Genomic DNA, 25,696 nt, shown 5'->3' on the forward strand with positions numbered 1-25,696 from the left:
GAGCTGAGTTCTGTAGATTAAAATCACAGTTGGTACCTTGGATACAAAATATTTAATGTGTTTAAATTATTCAGACCCTTGGAGAACTTTATAGCATTCCATGAAACTATTGTCTATTCCAGTTGTCACAGTCAATACCAGGTCTCTATGTAGCTTTGACAGTAAAGAATACTTCCACTTTAGTGGGAGTCTCAAAATGCATTTAGTTGAAATTGGAGGAGGAGGAGGAAGGAATACTCCTTTAACAGTGTTATTGTGGAAGATGGGCGTGTGATTTCATGCTACGTTTGATGAAAAGAGCAGGTTCTCCCCTTTTTCTCCCACCCATGCTAGCAAAAGCCTTGGCAAAGAAGGCCGTGTGTAAGAACACACCATGTATAAGAACACAGAGCACCCCAGGGAGCAACCAGGAGGTTGCAGGCTTGGTTAGGGAAGATTGTTGCAAGCTGGCAGGTTCTTAGTTAATTATTGCTTACTTCTACCAGGTCTAGGTGTTTAAGAGGTGTGATTCTGTGCCAAACCTGTTGGCTCAAAGTTGTTCCTAGAAGTAGTTTTGTCTCTACTTGTTTTAATTTCCCGGCACTGACTGTTTAGCTTTATATTAAAAAAAATGAGATGTGAATATTAAATTTGGGTGGGAAGAAAGGTAACTTCCGCTATCATGGAAGTCAGCGTGGCGGTCATTACTCTGAATCAGTGAAGTTAGATCTGTTAATATTTGCGGCTGAAACTTACTTTAAATTTCTTTGGCGTGACAGGTGTTGAACTGAATATATGCTGAATGCTGGTGAGGTGGGGATGCAAACTACCATGCGTCCCGAGCAAAGGGTGCTTCTTCCTCTTCTCGCCTTCCAGTGTGAGTGTCCTTCAGTTTTAGAGGTGTAGTAATGCTTAGGAAACAACATCTATTGCTGTGAGTACAAAGAACTGCAGTAGTTACTTCTGCCATCTTGACAGAAGTTTAAACTTGTGCCTGCTTCTACTCTGAGACTCCCATAATCCATATTCTAACAGATGGGTAGTCCTGCCCTCACACTTTTCTTCTCCTCTCCCTCACCCTCGACCCCAGTTTGAGTTACGTAAACCAGTGTCAAAGCCCAGTACAGAACTGGGTAGATGCTCAGGACTCTGGTGTAAAATAGCCTTAAGCACTAAATCCTTTGAGAGCTCATCTCTTCCTGCAAATTTAAATGCCAAGTGAACAGCAGTGGTGCAGTGTATGTAACAAATGGATCTGAAGCACATAAATTATTGGAATTTGTACTTCAAGAGTGCTGTTAAAGGCAATTGCTGTTGCCTAAACCTCTCTCAGCCACTTGATCTATAGTCTTACTGGAAACAAATCTGAGCTACTAATACTGGTGGCTGCTGATACTATCTATCTGTTAATCTTGCTTAATTATGAGGAAGTGGGACAGCAGTTAAGAGCTGGATGGTGTTTTACATGCTGATGCTGTGCTGGACTCCTGAGGCAGCTCTTGTTCAGAGTGGCTCAACACACCCGACATGGCTGGCATCTCCCAGGGTCCCATCTTCACGTCGCTGTTCATAGAGGCAGTGGTGAGGGGCATGGCTTGTGAGCAAGTTCTGGTATTGTAATCCTTGATCTTTCCCTCCCCGCTGTGAGTTGAGGTGTATCTTAAAGCTTCCCACTCCTTGGAGGAAGGTTAATGAATACCTGCATAATACTGCCTTGTTCTTTGGTCTTCAGTTGGTTTCTGGAAACTGTTCCAGCCATTTAAAATAGCGGATGCCTCCGTAAAATCAGTACCGCAGTTCTGGAGCAAAAGGCTGCGTGGATCCTTCTTAACAGATGTAAATCTGGCTTAAGATAAATTTGTCTTAAGTTGATTACGAACGGATTAGAGCTAAAGCAGAATAAGGCACTCCTTTTAAAGTCCACAGAGATGGCCTGCATTTCACTTTAACCAGATGCTTTTAAAAGCTATTTGATTTCAGTCTCTCACCTGCACAGAAAGATGTGGAGTATCCTGCTCCCTGGACCTTCAGGAGAAGATCTTTCAGGCCTTCAACTTCTGCCAAGTCTGTAGTTGTCCTCCAGCTGGCCGGCTGCTTGTGGTGATGCGAGGGCATAGCAGGAGCAGATGTATTTCTTTATGCTGTTTGGGGACTCATCTGCAAGGGGAAGCATTGCAGTGTGGTAAACTGAGGAAGGTTACTGCAAAGTGCCTTAAAATCCCGCTCTGCCTTTTCTTAAGCCAGTCTTCAGGACGGCCTGATGGGCTTGGGTTTGGTGTTTGAAGTTCCCGTGCATGCATTGCAAAGTGCTCAGCTTTCTGATGTCTTTTGACTTCTCCAATTCTGTTCCATTTTGCTGCTGGACCAAGTTATCTGTGTTCTCTCCGCTCGTCTGCAGCCTTGACCTGTCTGCTGCCTCTGTGAAATACTGGGGACAAACAAGGAGAAACCCAGCTCAGAGCTAGCGTTTGCTGGAATAAACGTGAGGCAGTCGCGCCGGTGGCTCAAGGGAAGGGCGTACTCTTTAAGGCAGCCTATGGACCACAAGTGCATTGACAGAAGTGTGTCTTTCTGGCATGTTTTTGTTCTGCAGTATTTAAAAAAGAAAAAAAAAAAAGAAGCTCCAGGACTGGTTTGGCCCACAGCTGTTTGCACAAGACAGCATGGCCAGCATCAGCAGACCTGCCTTGATGAGACAGGACCAAACTGGGAGGTTTTGGCTCAGGTGCAGCGTCTGTCTGTCTGTCTGTCTGTAGTCCTCCTGGAACTTGACTAGCAGCAGGCCTAAGAAGTGGAAGGGGAGGTGAGGTTGGTAGGGGTTTAAACTAGTCGCCCACCTTGCCCCCCCAAAGCTGGAGCAAGAGGGGCTCCAGCAGTTTGATACCAACCATGGCTCTCCTGGTGGGCTCAGCAGCAGCAGGGACTCTCCTGCAGACTGCTGCCCATCTCCGGGCCGGGTTCACGGAGCTCCTGTGCCACCTAGCTGCTTTGCTCTTGTCTTCAGCTATTGCACCTCTCGGCCATGTATATCCAAAATGCGGCATTAGAATTAAATGAAATAAAATCCAACCGCTAAGACCGGCATTGCTATTTTAAAGTAGCTTCAAGGAATCACTGATAGAACCAGTACCTTGGCTCTTTTTGCTGTTAAATGCTGAGTACCTTAAGGTTGACTTAACCTGGTAAATGGCTTAAAATGCAACGAGTCTCCAAAACATTTTGTAATCATCTCTGCACGTTTTCGTATGATGTCTTGGGGTGCAGGTTTTGGAATATGTGTTGCAAGACAAAGCGGAATTAATTTCCTTTTTTTTCTTTTTTTTTTTCTTTTTACTGTACTAACTGGAGAGGGATAAGGGAAGATGCACTGTGGATTAAAACACAGCCTTGTAGATCTTCCTGATGTTCCTCACGTCTCTTCTGGCTACAGCTCTTCTCCGTTCACGTCAGCTAGTTTAGGCCTGAAAATACCTTTCATTCCCACGTATCGGACAACAGCAACCTCCTGAAACACAAAAAGCTCCACGTGGATGTGCTTCACGTCCCCTGTTCTGCAGCGAGGGCGGCCTAGCCCCTGCCCTCCGTCCCTGTACCGGGGGACAACCCGCCGGGATGAAGGCCCTCACCCCCGTTCGCGTGTTCCCACAGCCCCGTGTTGGGCTGTGCGCTGCTGGAGTGGAGATTACTGGTCGGCTGTAAATCTTGGAGGGCCACAAGCGAGAGGCAGCAAATTAAATTACCCCGCTTGGGTTGCCCTCGCTCAACCGCCACGGGAAGAACTTGGGGATGTAAATGCATGAACGGCGTCAGATTATTACAGAGTGACTGCGAATATTTGTAAAGCAGTAGGAGAGCTAACGCTGCTCGTGTTCTGGCCGTAACGAACACAGTTGGCCAATTATTCCTATTAATTGCATTTGAGTGTTACGGGCTGCTAATGCTCAAGAGTATGCTGGTGTTTCAGAGCTCCTCGGGGGGCTCGCTGGGGTTGCTTTCCCCAGGGTTGCCTGCCGGACCGGGGCGGAGGGAGCCCCGCGGCTGCCCTGGCCGGGGGGGGGGGGTCTCGTCCCCTTCGCCGGCGACCCCCGTCCGACCCCCGGGGCTCTGCCCCTCCCGGGGAGCCCGCCCGCGCGACGGAGCTCTGGAGGCGCCCTTCCCGCACCACAGAGCTCTCCGTGCGCCGCGCCCCGCCCCGCCCCGCCGCGGCCTCCCCTTAGCGCGCCCGCCCGCGCCGCGCCGCGCCCTCGAAGCCGCACTTCCCGCGTTGCGTTGACGTGTGGGAGGGGGCGGGGCTCCAGCGGCAGCGGCACAAGATGGCGGCCACCACGGGTGCGGGTGAGCGGGCGCCGGGGCTGTGGGGCCGCGGGCCGGGGGGGGCCGGGCGGGGCCGCTCCTCGCCGCGGGGCAGCCGCGGCCGCCGAGGGCGAGCGGCGCGGCCGTCTGCCGGCGGCCGGGGGGCCCGGCTGGGCGTGTCGGGGCTGGAGGGGCGGCGGCGGGCGCTAGGCCGGGAGGCGCCCGGCGGAGGGGCGAGGGCGGCGGCGGCGGCCGCGGCGGCGGCGGGGCCGAGGGGTTCCGGCTCGGAGCGGGGCCCGGTGCCCGGCCGGGGGCGGTGGTGGGGCCGGTCCCCGCTCCTTCGCCGCCGCCGCCGCTCCCGGGCGGGCCCGACCGGCGCCTCCCCGGGGGCTGCCGAGGCCTCGCGGTGGGAGCGGCCCCGGCGGGGCGAGTCCGGCCCGGGGCCGGGAGGGGTGAGCGGAGCCAGCCCGGGCCCTGCGGGAGGCCTGCCCCGGTCTTTCTGCGAGCCGGCGCCGGGAAGCGGCGCTGGCTGGGGCGGCGCGTTGGGCCGGGCTGCCGGAGCCGGGACCCCCTGCCCGGGGCCGGCCGGGCCCGCGGCCCTCGCCCCGGTCCTGAGGTGGGGACCTGGGGCGAGGAGGCCCCGGCCGCGGGCAGCCGCCTGAGCGCAGCCAGCGCGGCGGCTTGTGCCTGTCCCCGCAGAGCCGCCGTGCAGGCGTTTTTCGGAGCGTCCTCCTCTTCTGGCCAGCTCTCTGTGGTCAGAGCTCGCCCTGGGTTCTCTGGTCTTAGTAGTCACTGAGCCATGACTAGAGTTACCTGGGTGAAACGAGCTGCTTTAGAAATCTTTTTCGCTAATAATATCTTCCTCTTACATCAGAAGGATGTAACTTCCTTGTCAGGACACGTATGCTTCAAGAAGTCGGTAAATTTTTTTCCCCTTTAAAATTGCTCCTCGCCTGCGTTGAGTAGTTAAACAAACCCCATCTTTGCGTTTATCATTGCACATTAAACAAAAATACTGCGGCTGTTTTTTGAATGTTTTTTTTTTTCTGCTGACATCCTCTAATGAACTTCAACAGATCGAATAAATTAGTTTCACTTCTGTTTAGCCAGTTTCATTTTCCTGTTTTCTGAAGTCCATATAGGGTTTCAACTGCACCCCTGTAATGTTTATTTTCAAATTGCTTCCTTTGAAGTTTAAATATGAGATCACCAGAAGTCTGCTCTTGAAGGTATAACAAAAATATTTTGGAATTCTTTTTTCTACAGATAGGTCTCTGTCAATGACCACTTTCAGCTTTTAAGAATAACCGTCACAATGCAGATAATTTGTAGTAATCAAGTTTATAATAACACTTCTAAGATGCAGTGGATGTTGTTCTGAGAATTGTGTTTTAGAGATCTGTGTTTGAATGTATGTGATTCCAAGGTGTTGGAACACTTGATTAAAATACACAAAAAATGTAGTGGAGCCTTCTTCCCCCTCTTATGTCGCATTATTCTGGCTACCATACTTTCTCAATAATCCCTTCAAGCTGCTGACTTTTCATTTTGTATTTGGCTGGAAGAACAAGGCAAATATTTTTCTTTTTAAGCCAGTGCAGCTTCATGAATTAATTGTCTGGGTGGTCACAGAGGGGAATGTGTGGAAAGGGACTTGGACTGCAGTGATAAAGTCCAAAGCTAGTCCTACTGCACAGCTTTCCTTTTGCAACAAACAGTCTTTCTGATAAGCTGTCGTTAACCATCATCTGCTAGCCACATTGTGCCTTTTGGATTGCTTCCTATTATGTCAGGGATTTCTGAAAGCTGTCTTGTTTCTTCAGTGCTGGAGGCACGAAGCAATACACAGCCAGGTAAATATGAGTAGGGGCATCAGTTTCTTGTGTCAACAATGTGGGCATTTCAAAAGCGCTGCACTTCAGCTACTCATGATATCCTGTGTGTTTAACTGCTTCTGGGAGGGGGAATGAAAAAAAAAATCAGTGTGTGACTTAAAAACAGGTGTTGCAGTAACACTGAACTTTTGCAGTAAACCCTAAATTCAGTATAGGAGAACCTTCAGATACAGGCCAGCAGCTTACATTGATGGGAGCCTTAGAGCTTTGTCTGGCTCTAAATCATAGGCTGTCCTACCAGCAGCGGTCTGCATTCTCTTGTGGTGTTAGTAAAGGATGGAGAGTCTCCTGATAAAGAGAACAACATAGTGTCCAGTTACTGATAGTGGTGGTGGCACTGCAATGCAGTTTGTATGGTTCCTTCTTGACACTGCACTGAAGGCATTGCCTAGCACACACAAATAGAGCCTGGAAGTGACACCTTCTTGTCCTCCACTGCTGATTGATTTGCTGTGGGGCTTTGGGCAAGAAGCTTAGTAGTATCTTTACTCATAGGTAAAACAGATTTTGCTAATACTTGTTTCATGGAATCTTAATGTATTCATATTTGTTTATAAAACACTCAAATATGTTTGATATCCTGAGTTTATAGTAGTTCAGCAAAGGAGCTTAAACAGAGGTTGAGGATGAAAAATACTCAGTCTTTCTTTAAAAGCAGCTACTGACCCAGAGGAAGAAATGGTACCAAATGTCCCTGTAACTTAAAAAAGTCATAGTGCTGCTGGTCCTGGGAATTAGACTGGTAAGCCTTATATTTGTATCTAATAAACAGGTAAAATAATTAACAGGGTGAAAAACAACCCTTACCTGGAAGAAATGTTATGATGCAAGGTCCACCAGTATCACTTACATAGAGGAGAATTCTGTGTTGCTGATGATGTGGGTTTCACACACACACAATTAATATATGAATAAAAAGACAAGGGTTGACTTTAATCATTCTAATAAGGCTCTTCATAGAAGACTACAAACACCCAAACTGTAAGCGTATGTCTGTCCATCCTTCAGACTGAAATGTCATGCAGGAACGCTCAGCTGGCTCAGGTACCAGACGTGATCTAGCCAAGAAATCAAGGGCTCAGAGGCTCATGTACTCCGTCCCCCCACAGGGAAGTTGGGCTTCGTGGAGTATGTTGCAGTTAGGCTGCAGGAGCCTGCTCCACGTCACTGTAGAGTTGGTATTGTAATGAGTCAAAACCTGACCATGTTGGCCTGTGGAATCTTGTTTCTTTAACTTTTATCCTGGGAAAAGTTTAATGACTTCATTTAACCCACTTTTCTCTCATAGGTCCTTTTAGGGGGTCTGTTGCAGGGCTGTGATAGACACTGTGTTTACCAACAGCCTGGAAGATCTGAGTAGTAAAATGATTTGCCCAGATTTAAGTTACTCAAAGTCAGAGGAATGTGAAGAACTCCAGAAGGACAATTCATTAGGTGTACAGTCATGGTAGTGCTGATATGTGGCTTAATGCTCCTAACAGAGAGAAGAGCACAGATAGGTTTTAGTACAGTATATTAAAAGTATATATTTGTAATTGTTGGGGAACCTATAACATCACTGTAAACTCAAAGTGACACTTGTGAAAAGCAAATGAGACATTACAGTGAAGAAGAAACTGTGTATTGAAGGATATAGAAAGTGTGCCCTGCCTCTACAAATGGACCGTGATATCTCCTTTGGAGTGCACTGCATACAATAGTCATTGTTATCTCAAAATAAATATTGCCAGCCACCAAGTACTTTCTAAGTCTGTAAGTAAAATACTCAAGGGAAAAAAATAATTGAAGAGAAAATGGGAAGATGAATTATGCCTTCTTAAATAAGATGGACTATAAAAGCACGTGAAATAGGGGGTGCTAAAGGAGTTGATTGCAGAGCTTCTTTGTGTATTATAATGGCAGGAGGCAGTAGATTAAATAAAAAGGTAAATAGTTCAAAACTCTTGCAAGAAGATACTCAGTTGAATCTCTTCATGTATAATGATATAAATTACATAATATATTTGAAAAATGCTATTCTGGCTGAGAATTTAAAATTATTCATTAGTGTATTAAATATGTAAGTAGGTAAGGATCATAGAAGATATAATACTGACAAATTTTATAAGGTGTATGAAGGTTGGGATTTTCACATTGTAAGGGTGTTTTTTTAACTATTGCAAGTCAAGATGAAATTACTCTGTTTCTACCTACTGATTAGTTTGTGCACTTCCCTCCCAAGTCTGACCTGGGCCTGGCCCAGAAGCAAAGCCCGGATCGGCATGCATCCTGCCTCTGCCGCTCCCCACCTGCGCTTGTCAGCTCTGGTGTTAAAACTGGAGTCCCGTACTGAACAGGTAACTTTGCTTTAGTCTGTCAATGTGGTGTCTTGCTCTTCAAAGCTTATCTTAAAATCAGTGAACCTGCTTGTGCATTCACTTTTTGTTGGGTGGTGTGAATTTTAGAAAATCTAGCGATACTTTGTGGGTAGAAGAGGCAGCTGGAGGAGAGCGCTCAGCTCTCGGTCAGTAACAACTGTTCCTTTTCACAACGCAAAGAGGAAATGGTGGGTTTTCTGCTGGTGAGATTTAGTGTAAAGATTTTTGTCCAGGATGCTAGTTCAGGGTGACTTATTTTCTAGAGTAACTTCTAGCTGAGCTGGTAACGTTTTGCTTTTCAGCTGTGATACAAGCCACAGAATGCATCTGATTCTAACTCTTCTGCTGCTGGAAAGCTTTATTTGGCTTCAGACCTCAATGATACTGCCACTCTACCTCAGACAAATGTTTTAAAGTGATCTCTTTCCAAGTAATGTGCTTAAAGTATTGAAAGACAGAACCTAGCTTACACAGAGAAAACACTTCAGATTGTTTCAAGTGCTCAGGGTGTTATGTTGGATCTGCAAAACCTCTCAGTATCAGTCTGCATTATCAGAGTGGAAATCATGACTATAAAGATGATGCAAGAAATCTAAAGCTCCTGTCTCCTGAAAGTTTTTATGACAGTTGCTGAAAGCCTTTTTTCAGTTTTAAATATTCCATCACTTCAGAAACTTTATATACCATTGTGACAAGGAATGATTTACTTATTTTTTACAATTGCAGGGTAAGCTATCAAATTTTCAGTAGTTGAAATCTCTGCAAAAGATGAGAAATATATTGGAAAAGATGTAATTACGGCTGAACATCAAATACACAAAAACAAGCAACAGAAGGGGCTTTAACATATTAAGCAACAGAGGTGTTTAAAGCTATTTTATTTCAGTTCACTTGAGCTACTGTAAATCAGGAACTAGTCCAGAAAGCAGAAAGGCCAATTTGATAAGTTGGCTGTTATTGGTGAAGATGTCAAGAAACCTTCAGCAAAAAGACAGTTCCTCTTTTTAGAGCCCCTAACGAGTGAAGTGCATTTTCTGTGTGCTTTGCTGAGGTGTTCTGTGCAGTATATTTGCGCTTTAATCCTGAAGAGAAATGCTTGTAATTTGATTTCACTTTAGAAAGGAGAGAGGAATGTATTCTTAAAGTTTTTGTGAGAGGTGTATATTTTGTTCTACTGACACTGTTGAAAAAGATTGAAGAAGAGGATCTACTCTCAAAGGCATATTGTCCACTTTGTTTCACTGGTTTCACTGTGCTGTTTTCAGCTTGATAAAGTTTCTGAATTTGGAATTGCTTCCACTATATAACTGGGGAAAATTAAAAGATTAAAAAGCATAGTCTGTCAGAAAGTGTTGGTTTTAACTTGTTAAAAACATACTGTGTACTTCACGTGAATGTAAATTTAAGATGAGAAAAATCTCCGACTGGTAAGATCACTCTTAAAACTATCGTAAGACATGTTTGTGTATCTGTGTATCTTTATTAATGCTGCGATATAAAGTAAATCTGAGTGCTTTAAGGTCTTTAAAAGTCCAGGTTGGCATTTAACTGTCTTCCGGGAATAATTCTGTTCTTCCCTAGTGCAGAACTGAACTTAGTGAGATTCTGACCAGATCTTACCTTGTCAGTACAGTTATTAATTTAGCTTTCATAAGTTTGCTGTTGCAATTAATAGTAAATACCTCCTTTTGCTCTGAAATGTTTTTTCAGTTCCATTTCTGGGAGTATTTCTGTGCAGTCAGGCAAGCTGCAAGTGAAGCAATTCTATAGATATGATTGTATTTTCGTATCAAATGGAGCTGCTATTTGAGAGTCTTCTTGAACCATAGCAAAGGCTAAATTAAAATGCATAACTGAAAGTACTTCCAACAACCTGATTACTTTTTAATTGTCTCTTGCTTTATTTAGCTTTTCTTGCGTTAAATGAAGGACTCTTAGAAAAACAGGTTTGTTTGGTTACTGCCTTGAAAGTCTCCATTGCTACACTGAAAAGATTATGCAAGGTATTTATTGGGGGGTGGGAGGACGACACGCAGTTGACTCATGGTTGTGTCAGCTGGTGCAGGACATCTCCTAACTCTGAATCTGCCATGGTTTAGCCATGGAAGTTATTTGGCAAATAACCGTGTATGCCTAGAAGAGATCAGATCGCTCTCTAGGAATCTTGGTGGACAGCAAACATGACGATGGTATGTTTGTGTACGACCACAAGTGATAAAGCTTGCGTGGTTTCTGAGGTTTGGGTCCCAGCAGGATGTGGTGGCTGACCGTGAGTGCTCCAGGCCATTGCAGATGAAGAGGAGATGGGGTTGGCTTAATGGCTTTGTACATCTTTCCAGGCTGACCAGAAGGGTGAATCTGGTCTTTTATTCTGCCTTACTTAAGGGCAGGTTATTTAGAAATTTAAATATTTAAAGCATTTATGATCATATGGCCATAGTCTTTATATGTATATGTGTGTTTTTCTTCCTGTTGAATCTCCTGAGAATGTGTCAGGGAGGGAGCTGAATTACCATCTTTGATGTGACTCTGAACTTGCCTTCTGTAGTGGCTGAGGTGCTGGTCTTCCTCTGAGCTTTAGCATAGGGATAAAACATTTTTAGAAGGCAATGATGCTGTTCGACAGTGCGGTTCATTGTAAAGTGATCAATCATCTCTCATAATTATTTTATTTACTGTGGAGCGCATAGAACTCAACTATACGTACTTCGCTTTTCGCACCTCCCTTTGCCACTGATGCTCCGGTAGTGCTCACAGGTGAGCAGTTGCTGTGGAATTAATAATAAATGATGTTAATGTTTTCTGTGTGATAGGAGCCAGTGCACGATATGACTAGCTAGCTCTCTGTAGACCTTAGACTTATCAGAGAACTCTAAAATCCTGTGTGACTCCTTTATGGCTCTGATTCATGGTGAATCAGAGCAGCTGTATCTGGGGAGAGCTCGGGAATAAAGTTGCCTTCTCTTCCCGTAAGGTTGTAATGCCAAACCTAGCTCTGGTTAGCAAATGTCAGAATTAAGGCTGCCTTTCAGCCTTGGCTGTGGCCTCCTCGAATATATATGTGATGATGTAATTTTTAATTACATGATCGCTTAATTTTCTTTGCACAGGATTCCTGCCTCACTCGGTGAACAGGGTGCGTGATGCTCAGAGGAAGGGTAGACAGGCAATATTTTTTGTTTCCTTCTTTGGTGTCTGGCCTGTGTCTGCTTGCCATAAAGCTGATTCCTCCTCGGTTATTTGTTTTGGTCTAATCAAATATCAGTAAATTGTCTTTGCACCACTGGTAAATATGAAGTGGTATTATCAAGTACTGAAGTATGGAGACTGAGATGAAGCATTGTGGTGTTGTGGTCCAGAAGAGAGAGTATTTTTTGGCAACATGACACATTTGAGGCAGGTATTCTGCTGGCTTCAGCTTATCGCTTCTGTGAGCGGGGAGAGGCTCAGGTTGGGTTTCTAATAATAGCCACGGATGGCTTCCTTTGCGGCATCACCCGCGTTGTTGAAGAGCTGCTGTGTCAGACCGAAGGGTGGAGTTCACCCTCCAGAAGGACCTTTTGTTTGTCATTCTTCCCTGGCTGTTTCTTTTCCGGGGTGCCCGCAGGCAGGGCTGACGCCCAGACAGCAGCTTTAGGCATCGCACAGCTGTGAGTCATTCCCCATCTCCAGCTCTCCCATGCATCCACTGCAGCAAAAATAGCGAAATAGGTAGTGTGTGTGTAAGTAAAGGTGCCACCTTGTCCTTCAACTCGTACTCCATCTGTTTCTCTTGTCCCCCAGCTCTCTTATCCCCTGTGTTGGAGCTAGACTGCTCTCTTCTCTGCCTCTCCTAACTACAGCTGGAGAGCATTGGGAATGTAATTAAAAATGGGATGGCTAATCTGTCATGATTCAGGTATGAACTGCATACTTGAACCTTCATATGCCCGAGGTACGCAAGATACATACTTTGTACTTTTAAGACTTGCTGGGAGGGGAAACACTGGAGGTTTTCATGCAGGGGAGGTGATAGTGGTCCCCAAGAGGTCCTGTTGCCACCAAGGGTTTGGGGCTCAGTTAATCTTAGGGCGATGGCTTCACCGGCCCAACTGACTCATTTTCTTTCGCAGCCAAAGATTTGTATTACTCAGCAGCCATGGTAACAGCACGGTCTCGCTGGGAGTTGAAGATGTAGATTTGGCATGGAGTTGTATTTGAGTCATGCTCAACAGCCCCCATACGTGTGGTTTGGTATAGCCAGTGCAGGTCTGGTGTCTTCTGATGCTGCTTTTTTGATTCCAGGTTTCTCCTCATACTGTTGCTACAGCTGTGTTACTGAATCATGTTTCCCCAGAATATTCCTGAACATGATTATGTTAGATGTGTATGAAACTGGCCAACAAACTAATTCCTTTAGTAATTTGCTTTTTTTTATGTTTGCTTTGTAGTGAATGAAATTTGGGCAGCTCTGATTCTGCAGCAAAATCATCACTGACATTTAGCTTCTTTAGGTCATTAATATGTTTAAAAGGGATTTTAAAGCTACCAGAGTTACTCGATTTTAAGCACTGCTACATTTCACAATACCTTAAATCTCCTGCATTTTCCACACTGCCAAGCAGCTACAGAGATGATTTTCAAAGCCCTTAGTCCCTTTCTGATGTTCTTAGAGTTCAGTGCCACGGCTTCTGACTGAGAAGTTTGCTGGGTTCACTTTATACACTGAAAGGCTGATTTCCCATTCTCTTTCTGCTGTACTAAATAAGTGACAGTGAAGAAAGGGATTAATTATGATTTTCTGTTTTTACTGGCTTATTAATAGTTAACTTCATACTATTCAGGGGGGGGAAACTCCAAACCCCAGATCCAACCTTTTTGTATGTCAGGTGAAAATAACTTTATTAAATATATGCTGGCAATAATTTCGTTGTTGTTAGAGAGAGATATGCTTCACACAGGTACCTGGAAGGATGTGGTGGGTTGACCCTGGCTGAACACCAGGTGCCCACCAAAGCCCCTCTGTCACTCCCCTCCTCAGCTGGACAGGAGAGAGAAAATACAACAAAAGGCTCATGGGTTGAGATAAGAACAGGGACATCACTCAGAAATTACGGCCATGGGCAAAACAGACTAGACTTAGGGAAAAGTAATTTAATTTATTATCAATCAAGTCAGAGTAGGGTAATAAGACATAAAACCAAACAAATCTTAAAACACCTTCCTCCCACCCCTCCTTTCTCCCCAGGCTTAACTCCACTCCCGATTTTCTCTATCTCCTCCCCCACAGGGGGATGGGGAATGGGGGTTGCCATCAGTTGCTGCTGCTCCTTCCTCCTCAGGGGCAGGACTCCTCACACTCTTCCCCTGCTCCAGCGTGGGGTCCCTCCCACGGGAGGCAGTCCTCCATGAACCTCTCCGGCGTGGGTCCTTCCCACAGGCTGCAGTTCTTCATGAACTGCTCCAGCGTGGGTCCCTTCCCCGGGCTGCAGTCCTTCAGGCACAGACTGCTCCAGCGTGGGTCCCCCGTGGGGTCACAAGTCCTGCCAGAAAACCTGCTCCAGCCTGGGCTCCTCTCTCCATGGGGCCACAGGTCCTGCCAGGAGCCTGCTGTAGCGCGGGCTTCCCACGGGGTCACAGCCTCCTTTGGGCATCCCCCTACTCCAGCGTGGGGTCCTCCCCGGACTGCAGGTGGAGATCTGCTCCCCTGTGGACCTCCCTGGACTGCAGGGGGACAGCCTGCCTCGCCATGGTCTTCCCCATGGGCTGCAGGGGAATCTCCGCTGCAGCGCCTGGAGCATCTCCTCCCCTTCCTTCTTCACTGACCTTGGTGTCTGCAGGGTTGTTTCTCTCACATGTTCTCACTCCTCTCTCTGCCTGCGGTTTCTGTGCTGCAGCAGCTTTGTTTTTCCCTTCTTAAATGTGTTCTCCTCGAGGCGCCACCGCTGTCGCCAATGGGCTCGGCCTTGGCCAGCGGCAGGTCCGTCTTGGAGCCAGCTGGCCTTGGCTCTATCAGACATGGGGGAAGCTTCTAGCAGCTGCTCACAGAAGCTGCCCCTGTAGCCTCCCTGCTACCAAAACCTTGCTACGCAAACCCAATGCAAAGGAGAAGTGGTGGCCTAGAGTGCATTTATGTTTTGTGATGACTGAGGTATGGATACCTTGTAGAATATGAGTAATTAAGTCCCCTGTGGCGTGGATTCAAGATCCTCCTTCACCACGGACTTAGTGTGTGACCTTGCATATGTCACCTAAGCTCTCTATGCCATTGTTTTCCATTAATGTAATGGGGTGTTGTGGTTTAACCCCAGCTGGCAACCAACCCCCACACAGCTGCTCGCTCACTCCCCTGCCCCGATGGGATAGGGGAGAGAATTGCAAGAGTAAAAGTGAGAAGACTTGCGGATTGAGATAAAGACAGTTTAATAGGGAAAGCAAAAGCCGCGCACGCAAGCAAAGCAAACAAGGAATTCATTCCCCACTTCCCATCGGCAGGCAGGTGTTCAGCCATCTGCAGGAAAGCAGGGCTCCAACATGTGTGACAGTGACTTGGGAAGAAAAAACACCATCACTCCAAATGCCCCCCCCTTCCTTCTTCTTCCCCCAGCTTTATATGCCGAGCATGACGTCCTATGGTCTGGGATACCCCTTGGGTCAGTTGGGGTCAGCTGTCCCGGCTGCGTCCCCTCCCGACTCCTTGTGCCCCCCCAGCCTCCTCGCTGGTGGGGGGGTGAGAGAAGCAGAACAGCCCTTGACTCTGTGCAAGCACTGCTCAGCAGTAACGAAAATATCCCTGTGTTATCAACACTGTTTTCAGCACAAATCCAAAACATAGCCCCATACTAGCTACTGTGAAGAAAATTAACTCTATCCCAGCCAAAACCAGCACATGGGGATAAGAAAATTTCCCTATTTTGAGGATAAATGTGCCAGCAATTAAGAAGTGCTGAACTTCCTCGGTGGTGGAGGTCATAAGTACAAAGGATGCTATTGCTGCTGACAAAGCCCACTTAAATTTAACTTCAGATTAACCTACTAATGTTATGAAAGAGTTTCATTTGCTTTGAATGGTATTTTTAAAAGCTCTGAGTGAGTTGAGTGATGTCAAGCCTCTCATGGTGTCATTTTGTAGAATCTTCTAAATGTTTATACTATAAATCATATAGACAAGCGCTAATTAGAGCTCCATAATACTGTGTGTATCTCTGAATGGACAGAGATTTCCTTCCATTTTACTGCCTGCCCTAATATCTGGCCTGTTAGCCTTATAGCATGTTTAGTTGTGGATACCTTGATTTTGCTTGTAAAATCTAGGCTAAATATGGGGATATCTTTTTCATAAAGTCTTGAAAGATTGTCATTCAAAAAATACTGATATTTTTATGGTTTTTACCCAAAGTATTTTCCGTAGAATTACCAAAAGTATCAGTGAAATTACACTAGCTTTATTTCTTTACTAGATTTCTCAACTCAAAGTATTTTTATGATTGTTTTCAGGAGTAAAAGTTCCTCGTAATTTTCGTCTGTTGGAAGAACTTGAAGAAGGTCAGAAAGGAGTAGGTGATGGAACAGTTAGCTGGGGCCTTGAAGATGATGAAGATATGACACTTACAAGATGGACAGGAATGATTATTGGGCCTCCAAGAGTAAGTATCCACGTAAATATTAAAATAGTACTGTTGGGGTTTTTTTTCTTCCGCCTTTTCCTCTCTTAATCTAACCACTGAAGTAGAAAACAAACAAAACACAAATGGGTGAAAAAACACTTTAGCGAGTGATTTATGTTGAAGGTTCAAGTTCCGTATTTTAATGGGTTTCATGTATCTATATGTCTTTTTGCTTATAATTTGGAATATTTTTAGTGCCTTTCTCTGGTTAGTTTTGTTACATGTCTGCTTTATATTTACAGATTCATTAAGACATAACTTTTGAGATTCCAGGATTCTAGTATCCTGTACTCTTGAATACAGCAAGGTTTAAAATCCTTCGGCTAGTGAGATTACATATGGAGCTAATGTAGGTAAAACGTGGATGTTTTGTTCAGTACTGCTAGTCTTTCTGCTGTTTCTTGTTGAGTTTATGGGTTGGTTTTTATTGCAGCAGTACTGACTTGCTCTTGTAGAGTTTCAGCTAACTCAGGAAACTCAAATTTTAATGAATTCAGTTTCTTCTCTGAATGTTCTCTCCCAAAGTAGCTTCTTATAATGCTACTGGTCTCTTTGGTAGTATTGTTGCGTTCTCTCTCTCTTCTCCCCTCCAAGCCCTACTAAACTGTGGGTCTCCACTCTGGTAGTGAACTTAAGGTCTTAACTGTGCATTGTATGTATGTATTGTGTATTGTATGTATTCTGAAACCAAAACTTGTCTGTTGTCTCCAGTTTCACTGTGTATCTCTGTTCTGTTTCCTTAATATCCTTACCATGAAGTGTGAGCAGTTGATTCTCCTTCCTGCAATAGTAGATGTTGTCTTCTATATCTGGCCTCAGTACCACTTCTCAGTAATTCCAGTGTTCTCAATCTATTGTATGGAAACCTTTACAGACCTTTAATCATGCTACTGCCCTATGTGTTTCCATTCTGTCAGTTGCCTTTTCTGACATACAGTGAGGTAGTACAAGAATTTATATTATAATGGCATTACACGTGCAGTATTTTCTATCTCATCCAGAAGTGGTGTTTACTTTTTGTCTGCCATTGTTAATATCTCCCCATTCCTGAGCATTTCGTTTATGATATGCCCAAATCATTTTCTAGAAGGGCATTTGATTTTAGAACGTAAGGAGAGTGTTAATGAGCCTGCATTAAAACTGTGAAGAAAGCTCACTGTGTGCATACACTTTATGGAAAATTTAAGCAACCTTGAAATCTAATTTAGAAAATTAAATAGAAACTGAAATGTGCAAACAGGCACGTGCTGACTTGTCAGCAGTGATAGAAATTTTTAGTTCATGTCATACTGCTAACCAGGGCTAGAGGACTATCACAGAAGATGATTCAGCTGTGCCTCTTTTGTGTTTCTGACACACTTATGAATATAGATTTTTTTCCAAAAGTGTCTTGACTTCTTTTTAGCTTATTGCTTGAAAGCAACAGGCTGTATTGCGAGAGATTCTGGGAACTTTCAGTCATTCTTGTTTGCTAAGTGGTTGTCCTGCTTTTAGCACTGTTCATACTCAGTTATATTATTACCATTTTTTTTTCTTAATAGGATGTGGCAATACTGGCTCTGGAAAAAAAATTTTCAATCCTATTTCCTTCTGAGTAGAAAGCAGTCACACTTGTAGCAGGTGGAAGAATCTTACACTGGGCATCCCAGAGGGAAAATGAACTGTGGTGCAGAGTTAGATGTGCTGCTGCTTTGAGTGTCCCTGCTACCATACATGGAAGCATGCTTCTCCTTTCCAGACTTTGTGCGGATGATTTTGCAGCCAGTGATTCATCTTGTTTATACAAGCTATTTAAAAACAGTGGCACTGTCAAAACTTCAGCTTTACGTGCACATATTTTATATCGGCTCTAGACATGTGCACAGTCAAGGCTTTCCATTCACTAGTCTTAATGTGGTGTGGCTATTTGCAAAGACCCTAAAAAACTGCACAAACCTCTGGGCTGTTAATTCCTCTGTGTGCAAGGCATGCTCAGGGGCTCGATCAGGAGACCTGGGCAGGCCAAGCAGAGCTGACAGATGACTTTTTTTCCCCAAAACTTTGTGACAGCATTCAGTTTGTCATCACCCTGGCTGGGCATCTGAAAGGCTGTCTGGCTGAGGTGCTGGAGGAGTAACCGAGAGGTACCACTGCCAGCCAGCACTGGCCAGGTGCTGGTCCCACCACGGGTGGCTGCAGGCTGGTTTAAAGCCACTTCATTTGCCCAGATGAGAACAGCAGCTGAATCAGGAAGTCAGTTCTTATATTTTTGGTAGTGGTTTGCATCAAAATGCCCATTAATATTAAGGAAAATATTAAGATGTTCAGGGGCATAACAGGCCCTTGAAAGGGATTGGATGGAGTTTTATAGTGAGAAGTTTTTGTACGTTGGGCAACCATTCTTAAGATCCTGATGGGGCCATGGTGCTCTGCTGCCACAAGTGAGCAAGAGCTGCTGGCTGCTTCTGGGCATCTGCGCTCGCATGTTCACCTGGATCTTTGCTCATGGTCTCTGCCTTGTGAATTTAATGTTCATTGCAATGTTGAGGGTGCAGGAAATTGTGTTAGAAGCTCTAAATCGGGAGAGCTTGACTGCCTGAACTTCTCCATTATGATCCTGTTCCTGTTGTATATTTCTGCCAGCTGCCTATATTGCCCAGCTTAGCTGGAGCTCTGTGCCAGGCTGCACCAGATCAGGACATCAAAAGTAGTTATTCTCAGACCGCAAAATAACATTGTTGTTGTTGTTTCTTTTAATTAATTTTAAATACTGAAGAATCAGTGTAGCCTTGTTAACGTTTGTCTCTCTTCTATACCCATTGATTGGTTAGTTAAAAACTCATGATCCATGATTTCTATTAGCTGTTAAGTGTAACAGAGTGTTACTGCGGTGGAGACAAAGTGATAATGCTGTTTGGGATCAGGATGTACTTTGCAATGTGTTGAATCTTGGAGTGTTCCCCTTTCTGAGAACTGGCACATTGGTTTATGACCAAAGAATATTTTTCAAGTGCAGTTCTAGGACAGGCTGACTTCAGATAGTTGCCTAAGCTAAAGCTGTGGCTTCAATTTCAAGGTAGTGTGTGTGATCAGTAAACTGATAAAACAAAGCTGCTTTGTAAAGATTGGTTAAAAAGTAGGTATCTGAGCTGTATGATGATTAAAAATATCATTTCAGTTGGTGAATGGGAAGCAGTACCGGTTTCATTCCTTATATGAAGATTTGATGCTTAAAAGACCAGTAGAATTTATTACCCTGAAGAGGTAACATTTGATACTCTGAATATTATAAAATGAACCCGAAACAGAGGTAGCCAGCATAGTGTATAAGTGGGTGCCCTTATGTTTAGTAGTTTACATGTCCCTAAAGTAACCACTGTTTTAACCAAATGCTTATTGAACTGCCTGATTTAATTGTTGCCCCCTTTCTTTTCCCCCAGACAATTTATGAAAACAGAATATACAGCCTTAAAATAGAATGTGGGCCTAAGTATCCAGAAGCACCTCCATTTGTAAGATTTGTAACAAAAATTAATATGAATGGAGTAAATAGTTCTAATGGAGTGGTAAGTCTTTGGTTTTTACTAATTTTAACATGGTTTTCATGTGCAGCTTCCAATTAATGCTTTGTTTATACTTGCAACTCGCTTAACTATTTATTGCTTGCTGATGCCATTTTCTTTGAGTAGAAGGAAAGGGGGTAGGAGGAAAGTGTACGAGCCAAGTGTGTTCTGAAATCAAAACGTAGAATTGACTTTTCCTGCCCTTTTGCAACTCACAAATAGTTGCATCATGCGGGGTTTTATTACGCTTCTAGGAAACCACTTGCTTCTTTTGCATTCTTTGGTTTCTCTTGCTCAGATTTCTTATAGGATCTTTAGTTGGAGGGTGTGTGTGGGGAGTTAATTATATCAAATGTATCGATTCTGACAGGAATGGTCTTTTTGTCTATTTTAGGTGGACCCCAGAGCCATATCAGTCCTAGCAAAATGGCAGAATTCTTATAGTATCAAAGTTGTTCTGCAAGAGCTTCGGCGTCTAATGATGTCTAAAGAAAATATGAAACTTCCTCAGCCACCTGAAGGACAATGTTACAGCAATTAATTAAAAAAAAAACCACAAACATGCCCCCCTTATTCAATTTAAGCTGTCTTCATTTTCCACAGTAGTAAATTTTCTAGATGCATCTTGTAGACCTCAAAATACTGGAAAGGAAGTTCCCATTCAAAGGAAGTTTTTCTTGAGATACTGTAAATGATACTAATTTTTTTCATTTGAAATATAAGTTGTGCTATAACAAATAATCCTGTCGTGTAACCACTGTCCACATAGCTGAACTTCTGGTATCAGGAAAAGTCTATTTAAATTTATTACTGTCAAGACCAGTGTGGCACATCTAACTTAACTGTGAAAGCATACATCCCACAATCACCTTGCTGTGTGTCTGGCCTGGGTTTTTTTTTCTTTTTCTGTCTTTTGCAATAGAGTCGAAGCTCAGGGCTATTTATTAGAGTAGACACAAAGGTTTTTGCTTCCAGTACTACACTGGGCTTTATGGACTACTAGTGGGGATGTGTGCTAACCTCAGTCATCCCTCCCTTTGTGCTATCTCTAGTAAAGGCTGAATGTGACTGTGGTTGTTTTTGGTTGTTTTTGGGTTTTTTAAATGCCCTGATAATCTAGGGCAAGCTTTCCTTCTTCCCTTTGGCCAAGGCATAGATTGTATTTCTCTTCCTGGTCCCCCTCACCAGTGACGTGGGCTTTGGGTGAGGGATTCAGGGTTCTTTTAATCTCTTCCCTCTTCCCCTCTTTTAGTGGGGGTGCTGCTTTCTTTTTGCCCCTCTTTGTGACTCTTCTCACCCCTGGCCAGCAGGGGTAAGTGTTGGGGCAATAACTTGACCTGTTCCCTCTTGCTTATCATTTTGGTTTTGCAACAAATTTAGTCTTCACCAGCCTGGGAAACAAGAGTATCTATTCTGCTCGCAAACTTGGATTTTCCCTGTCCCTCCAGCACTGCTGCCACACCGCCAAGCTGGCCACGGCTGATGTTATTAGATAGGCTTTTGACATGGTGAAAAGAGCAGTAATTTACCAGGATTGCCGAAATCTTCTGCTGCCAAACTTTAATGGGGAAACTCTGCACATAGAGATTCTGAACACACGCTCCAGCTCAAATAGTTCTATTTTGGTGCTTTGGATTGACCCAAGAATGTTAATTAACAAAATGTTGCACTTAAGTTTGGCCATTCTAAAGATGTAATGACTCCAGACAAATCAAATCAGTGTAGTAGATTTTATTAGGATTCTGTAAGTCTTAGAAGAGAAATCTCTTCAGTGAAGATTTTGGGGAAGCAGTGCATACAGCAGATTGAGGACCTTTATTGGCTTTGCATCCTGGCAAATCACTGCCTTTTCTGGTTTACTGTTTCGGACCACTAACTGCTGAAATGTGGATGCAAGCTTACATACAACCGACCTAGTGTGTCCTAAGTTTTATGAAAAATTCAGTGTTTGTGTAAAAAAAGAAAAAAAAAAGAAAAAAAGAAAAATTAAAAATAAACACATTTTAAAGCAGCAGCTATCAAGTCAATGAACAATTGATGTTTCCATTAACTCTTTTGAGGAAAATATTAGTTGTAAGGATTTAACATCCTCTGTAATTAAAGTTTAACATTACAGTATTCCATAAGCAGCCTTTTTATTGTATCAGACCATTGCCTGATTTTAATATAATAAAAAGTGTGCATTAATATTAGAAGGCTTTAATTGTATTTATGTTTAGAATTTTGATCCCTTATGGAATTCTTGATTTGTTGGAAGTATCTTCCTACAGATCACATTTAGCTAACAGTATGTAAACTGGTGGCGAAAGGCAATTGTCTTTATCCAGCTGCTGCTGCTGTGCCAAGGAGAATCTTTAGTTTTAGTTTAAACCTCAGACTCCCATAGACTTGGCAATTGGTAACATTAGTGATGCTAAGGAACTGCTGAAATGAATTTCTAGATACATGTGCTGTCTGAAGGTACTCCGTCATTGCAATGACCTTTATGCGCTGTAGTCCTGAGGAAATCAAATCCCCATACAGTTGCATGTTATGCTGTCTGTCAAGTTCAAGGAGAGCTCCACAACCTGAAATTTTACCTGTTTTCCCTCAAATAGTGAAGTGTAAAAAGCTGACCACCTCTCCAAATCTGGATAGAAATGGGGCTGTGAAATTTTGGCCTTTTCCAAGCATAAAGCATCTCCACTTCAGAGGATTGCCAGAAGGTACTCGTGCATTCACTTCAGCGTTGTGGTGAAACAAGGTTGTTCCTGGGTTAGGAATGAAAAAGGGAATGACCTTTTGTGAAACTTTGTGAAACTTGCTGCTGGCTTCTAGCCTGGAATACTACTCAATCCTTTGGTAGCTCAGAGGGTATGAAGACAATGAGACTAATACTTTGTCAGCATCATGTGCGTGTGTTTATTTAAAATAGCTTGGTATCTAAAGATGTTAAATGGGAATCAGAACAATGCTTGATAATTATAGCGTGCTGCTTGATTATCTCTGTTTTTCAGAGCTCTTGTAAGAGTGCCCTTGCCCTGTTCAGGAGGATATCCTGGTTGGTGCATGTTTGGGGCCTCCCCCAACCTTCGTACTTCAAGTAACAAAACCTTGAAACTGTCTGGTTTGCTTTGCAGGTTGTACAGGTTAAGAGTGTTCCACCTCGACCTGGGCCATGCTCTGCCAGGAGCTGTACTGGCAAGAGCCATGTGTTAACATTTGCCATACAAAGTTGGGTGGTGCTTTAAAAAAAGGGGCGTTCGCTGTAAATTTTCTCACCTAGGAGTTACGCTCTTTGAACACGTCAGTGCTGCAATGCACTGCTGTTCCACTCTCAACCAAGTAGGAGTGGTATGGAAAAATAACGCGCTAAGAGTCAGCTGCCATTGAATCTACGTGTTGTAGCCTTGTCAATGTATGCGACCTACAAACTATGTAGTGGAAGAGACGAGTCGTCCTGCAGCCTGGTTGCTTGTTTATGTTTCAGAAATGAGGTGGGGAAACGGAATTGTATCTTACCTGTATTTATCCTAACTCTGGCAGTGTAAAGGCAAAGTGTTTAGTTGATCCCTGCTGACCCTCAGTTTATGTCCTGAACCAGTGTCTCTTAAGAGAAAGATACGAGGGGATAATAAATAAGCGGATTGGCTGTAAAATAAATGCTGTTCCTCGGAGCAGGTGCTGCTGGAGGTGGCTGAAGCGGCGCTCAGGGAGGAGATGGGTTTGAGCAGGAGATCGCCGTGTGGCCACCCCTCACTGCTTCCTGCAGAGGGTCCATGAGCCATCCTTGTACCAAATGTGCTGGACACTTCCCATAAAAACCCCTCACCTGCCCGTGCTTTCCGTGGGTGTGGAACGAGCTTTTGAGTCAGCTCAGAGTATGAAGACAGTAGAGGGAGCTAGCAAGCTTTACAAGGCTTGGGTCTGAGTAAGGTGCAAATGCTGCTCAATTTAAATGTTAAGTCCTCTTGTGGAAATCACTTTTCATATTTATCCTGAATCAGTTTCAATTTTAAAAGCCCATTTATCATTACTTCTCACTGTACAGGCATTAACTCGCTAGGGGGAAAACCAGCACTGCAGTGAGATTTTAATTGTTAATAAAGACTAATTGTTGTTTGCTTCTTGCTTTGTTGTAATTAAGCTCTGTGTGTTTATGTAGGGAGTATATGCTTAAATATGCCTTTCCTGTGCTCTTGCAACTTCCTGCAGTGCTTTGGATTTCAAATTTAAATTTCTTCCACTATCATTAGAGTAATAATTTTTTAAGCCAGAAAGTGTCATCAGCTGCTCTGTGAGACGTCGGTGCTGTCTGTGGTTCACCCTAGACTTGTACAAGGACGCAGAGCAGGAAAGGCAGCCTGTGAGCGCGGCTGCGCCCATCGGTCTGGGCAAACAGCCTGACCGAGGGACGGGCTGCTCTGAATGCTTTATCTTAAGCGCTGCCTCAGAGCCCTGATACCACAGCCCCCTGTGGCACTACCAGGCAGATGTGATGTAGAGGAACAGTGTTAAGTTATGCCAGTTTTAACGAGGGAAACAAACCCAGCAGAGATATGCGGTGGGACATGCTCTTACTCCTTTGCCAAATACCAGTCTTTGTAGTGTCTTGCCAGAATTGTAGGAGCTATTTGTGGCTTACCTTGCTGTTTGTGGGAATTGACCGTTAGGCATTTGAGGTTGGTGCTTTGCCTGCAGGATAGTGTTTCCTACATCAAGACACAGCACACAGTGAATTCAACATTTTTTTCAAGCTGGCACCAGCTTACACTGAAACAAGGGAGTTCCAGTTCTGCACATACCTGTAAATATGTGTCTGCTTCAAGCTCTATCTACCTTGAGCTGAAAGAAGGTGAAGAGAAATTGATAGTGATATTCTTAATACCTAAATATTTTTACATAGTATTTTATATTTAAGAAGCTTTTTCTGATGGCTTAGAGTTTTCCGAAGTCAGTGGAAATTGCCGTATTGCATTAATCTTTGGCTAGGGTGCTTTCCAAAAGCATGCTAACCTTGCTGTTGACTACGATTCAGGTCCCTTAATAGCTTCTCATTTTCTCTGGTCTTGCTGCAGCAGATTGCTGGAGAATGTGCTTAACTTTTAAGCCTGTGAAGAGCCCAAGGGAAGTTACATTTAAGTTAGGCACACACTTAAGTGCTTCGTTGGACCAGAGCGAGCACGCTCAGCCTCTGCTAGGAAAGAGACTTTTTTAGCCTTTATTGAGCATCTTCCTAGTCCTCCCTTCTTGGTGCTACGTCCTTGGTGCTTGTGCCTTTACATTTCCCCTGATGTCTCCCACATTTGTTGTAATAAAAAAGCAAAGAACAGAAGACAACGTGGAAGGAGATAAGCTAGATTCTCATAATTTTATATCTGTCAAGCATCTTGTCACCTTTTTCATCCTTATCTCCTTTTTAATAAAGCCTACAAAGGGTTTTCAGAAATGTGGGTCCTGTCCTAATTTTCTGCCTCTCGAGCCAGGTTGTTGGTGGCTTTGCCCTGACATGTCTAGAAAGCCTTGTGATACCTTGATGGGTAATAGGAGGGGAGAACAAATGTCAAATGGTCTGTCTAGAAGTCCCTTCCCCCTCTCTATTGCTCAACATCTATTCTTTTATATTGTCTTATTTCATTAGCTCTCCACTCACCAAAGAATGTTTCAGGATAGCCAAAGCTGAAGTTCCTTCTGGAAAAAAACCCAAACCAACAAGCAGGAGTTTTGGAACGAAAAGGGAAGCAAACTTTTGAGCCATCTTCATCAGAAATGATGAGTCCATTTTCCCTTCTACTTGCTCCTTTTATAGAGCTGCTTTAAAACCACATGTTCATAATTGGCCTGATAGCGGTCTCCAGATCTACAGAAAACAGGATTTTTGTTTGCTTTGTGGTGGAGGCTTTCTGGGGCGGATACGTGCTTATTTGTTGGTAGTAAGGGCAGGCAGAGGGAAGATAGAGCAGAGGGGAGGCTGGAGGGCTGGCGGCACCGATCCTGCGCGCACG

The 25,696-nt window shown here is 44.1% G+C and overlaps 1 protein-coding gene across 3 annotated transcripts; it reads left to right on the plus strand.

Moving 5' to 3' along the window:
* Nucleotides 1–4,196: 4,196 nt before the first annotated feature.
* Nucleotides 4,197–23,822, plus strand: UBE2V1 (ubiquitin conjugating enzyme E2 V1). Of its 3 annotated transcripts, none has more exons than XM_069805476.1 (4): nt 4,197–4,314; nt 16,001–16,149; nt 19,590–19,715; nt 20,107–23,822. In XM_069805476.1, exons 1-4 carry the CDS (start codon nt 4,293–4,295, stop codon nt 20,251–20,253), a joined length of 444 nt encoding a protein of 147 aa, XP_069661577.1. In that variant the 5' UTR covers nt 4,197–4,292; the 3' UTR covers nt 20,254–23,822. The 3 variants fall into 3 exon arrangements, with proteins under 3 accessions (XP_069661577.1, XP_069661587.1, XP_069661569.1); XM_069805486.1 differs by having other exon boundaries at nt 4,243–4,308; XM_069805468.1 differs by lacking the exon at nt 4,197–4,314 and adding an exon at nt 12,380–12,422.
* Nucleotides 23,823–25,696: the final 1,874 nt, after the last annotated feature.

This window comes from Haliaeetus albicilla, chromosome 2, assembly GCF_947461875.1.
Source record: "Haliaeetus albicilla chromosome 2, bHalAlb1.1, whole genome shotgun sequence".
Taxonomy (NCBI): domain Eukaryota; kingdom Metazoa; phylum Chordata; class Aves; order Accipitriformes; family Accipitridae; genus Haliaeetus; species Haliaeetus albicilla.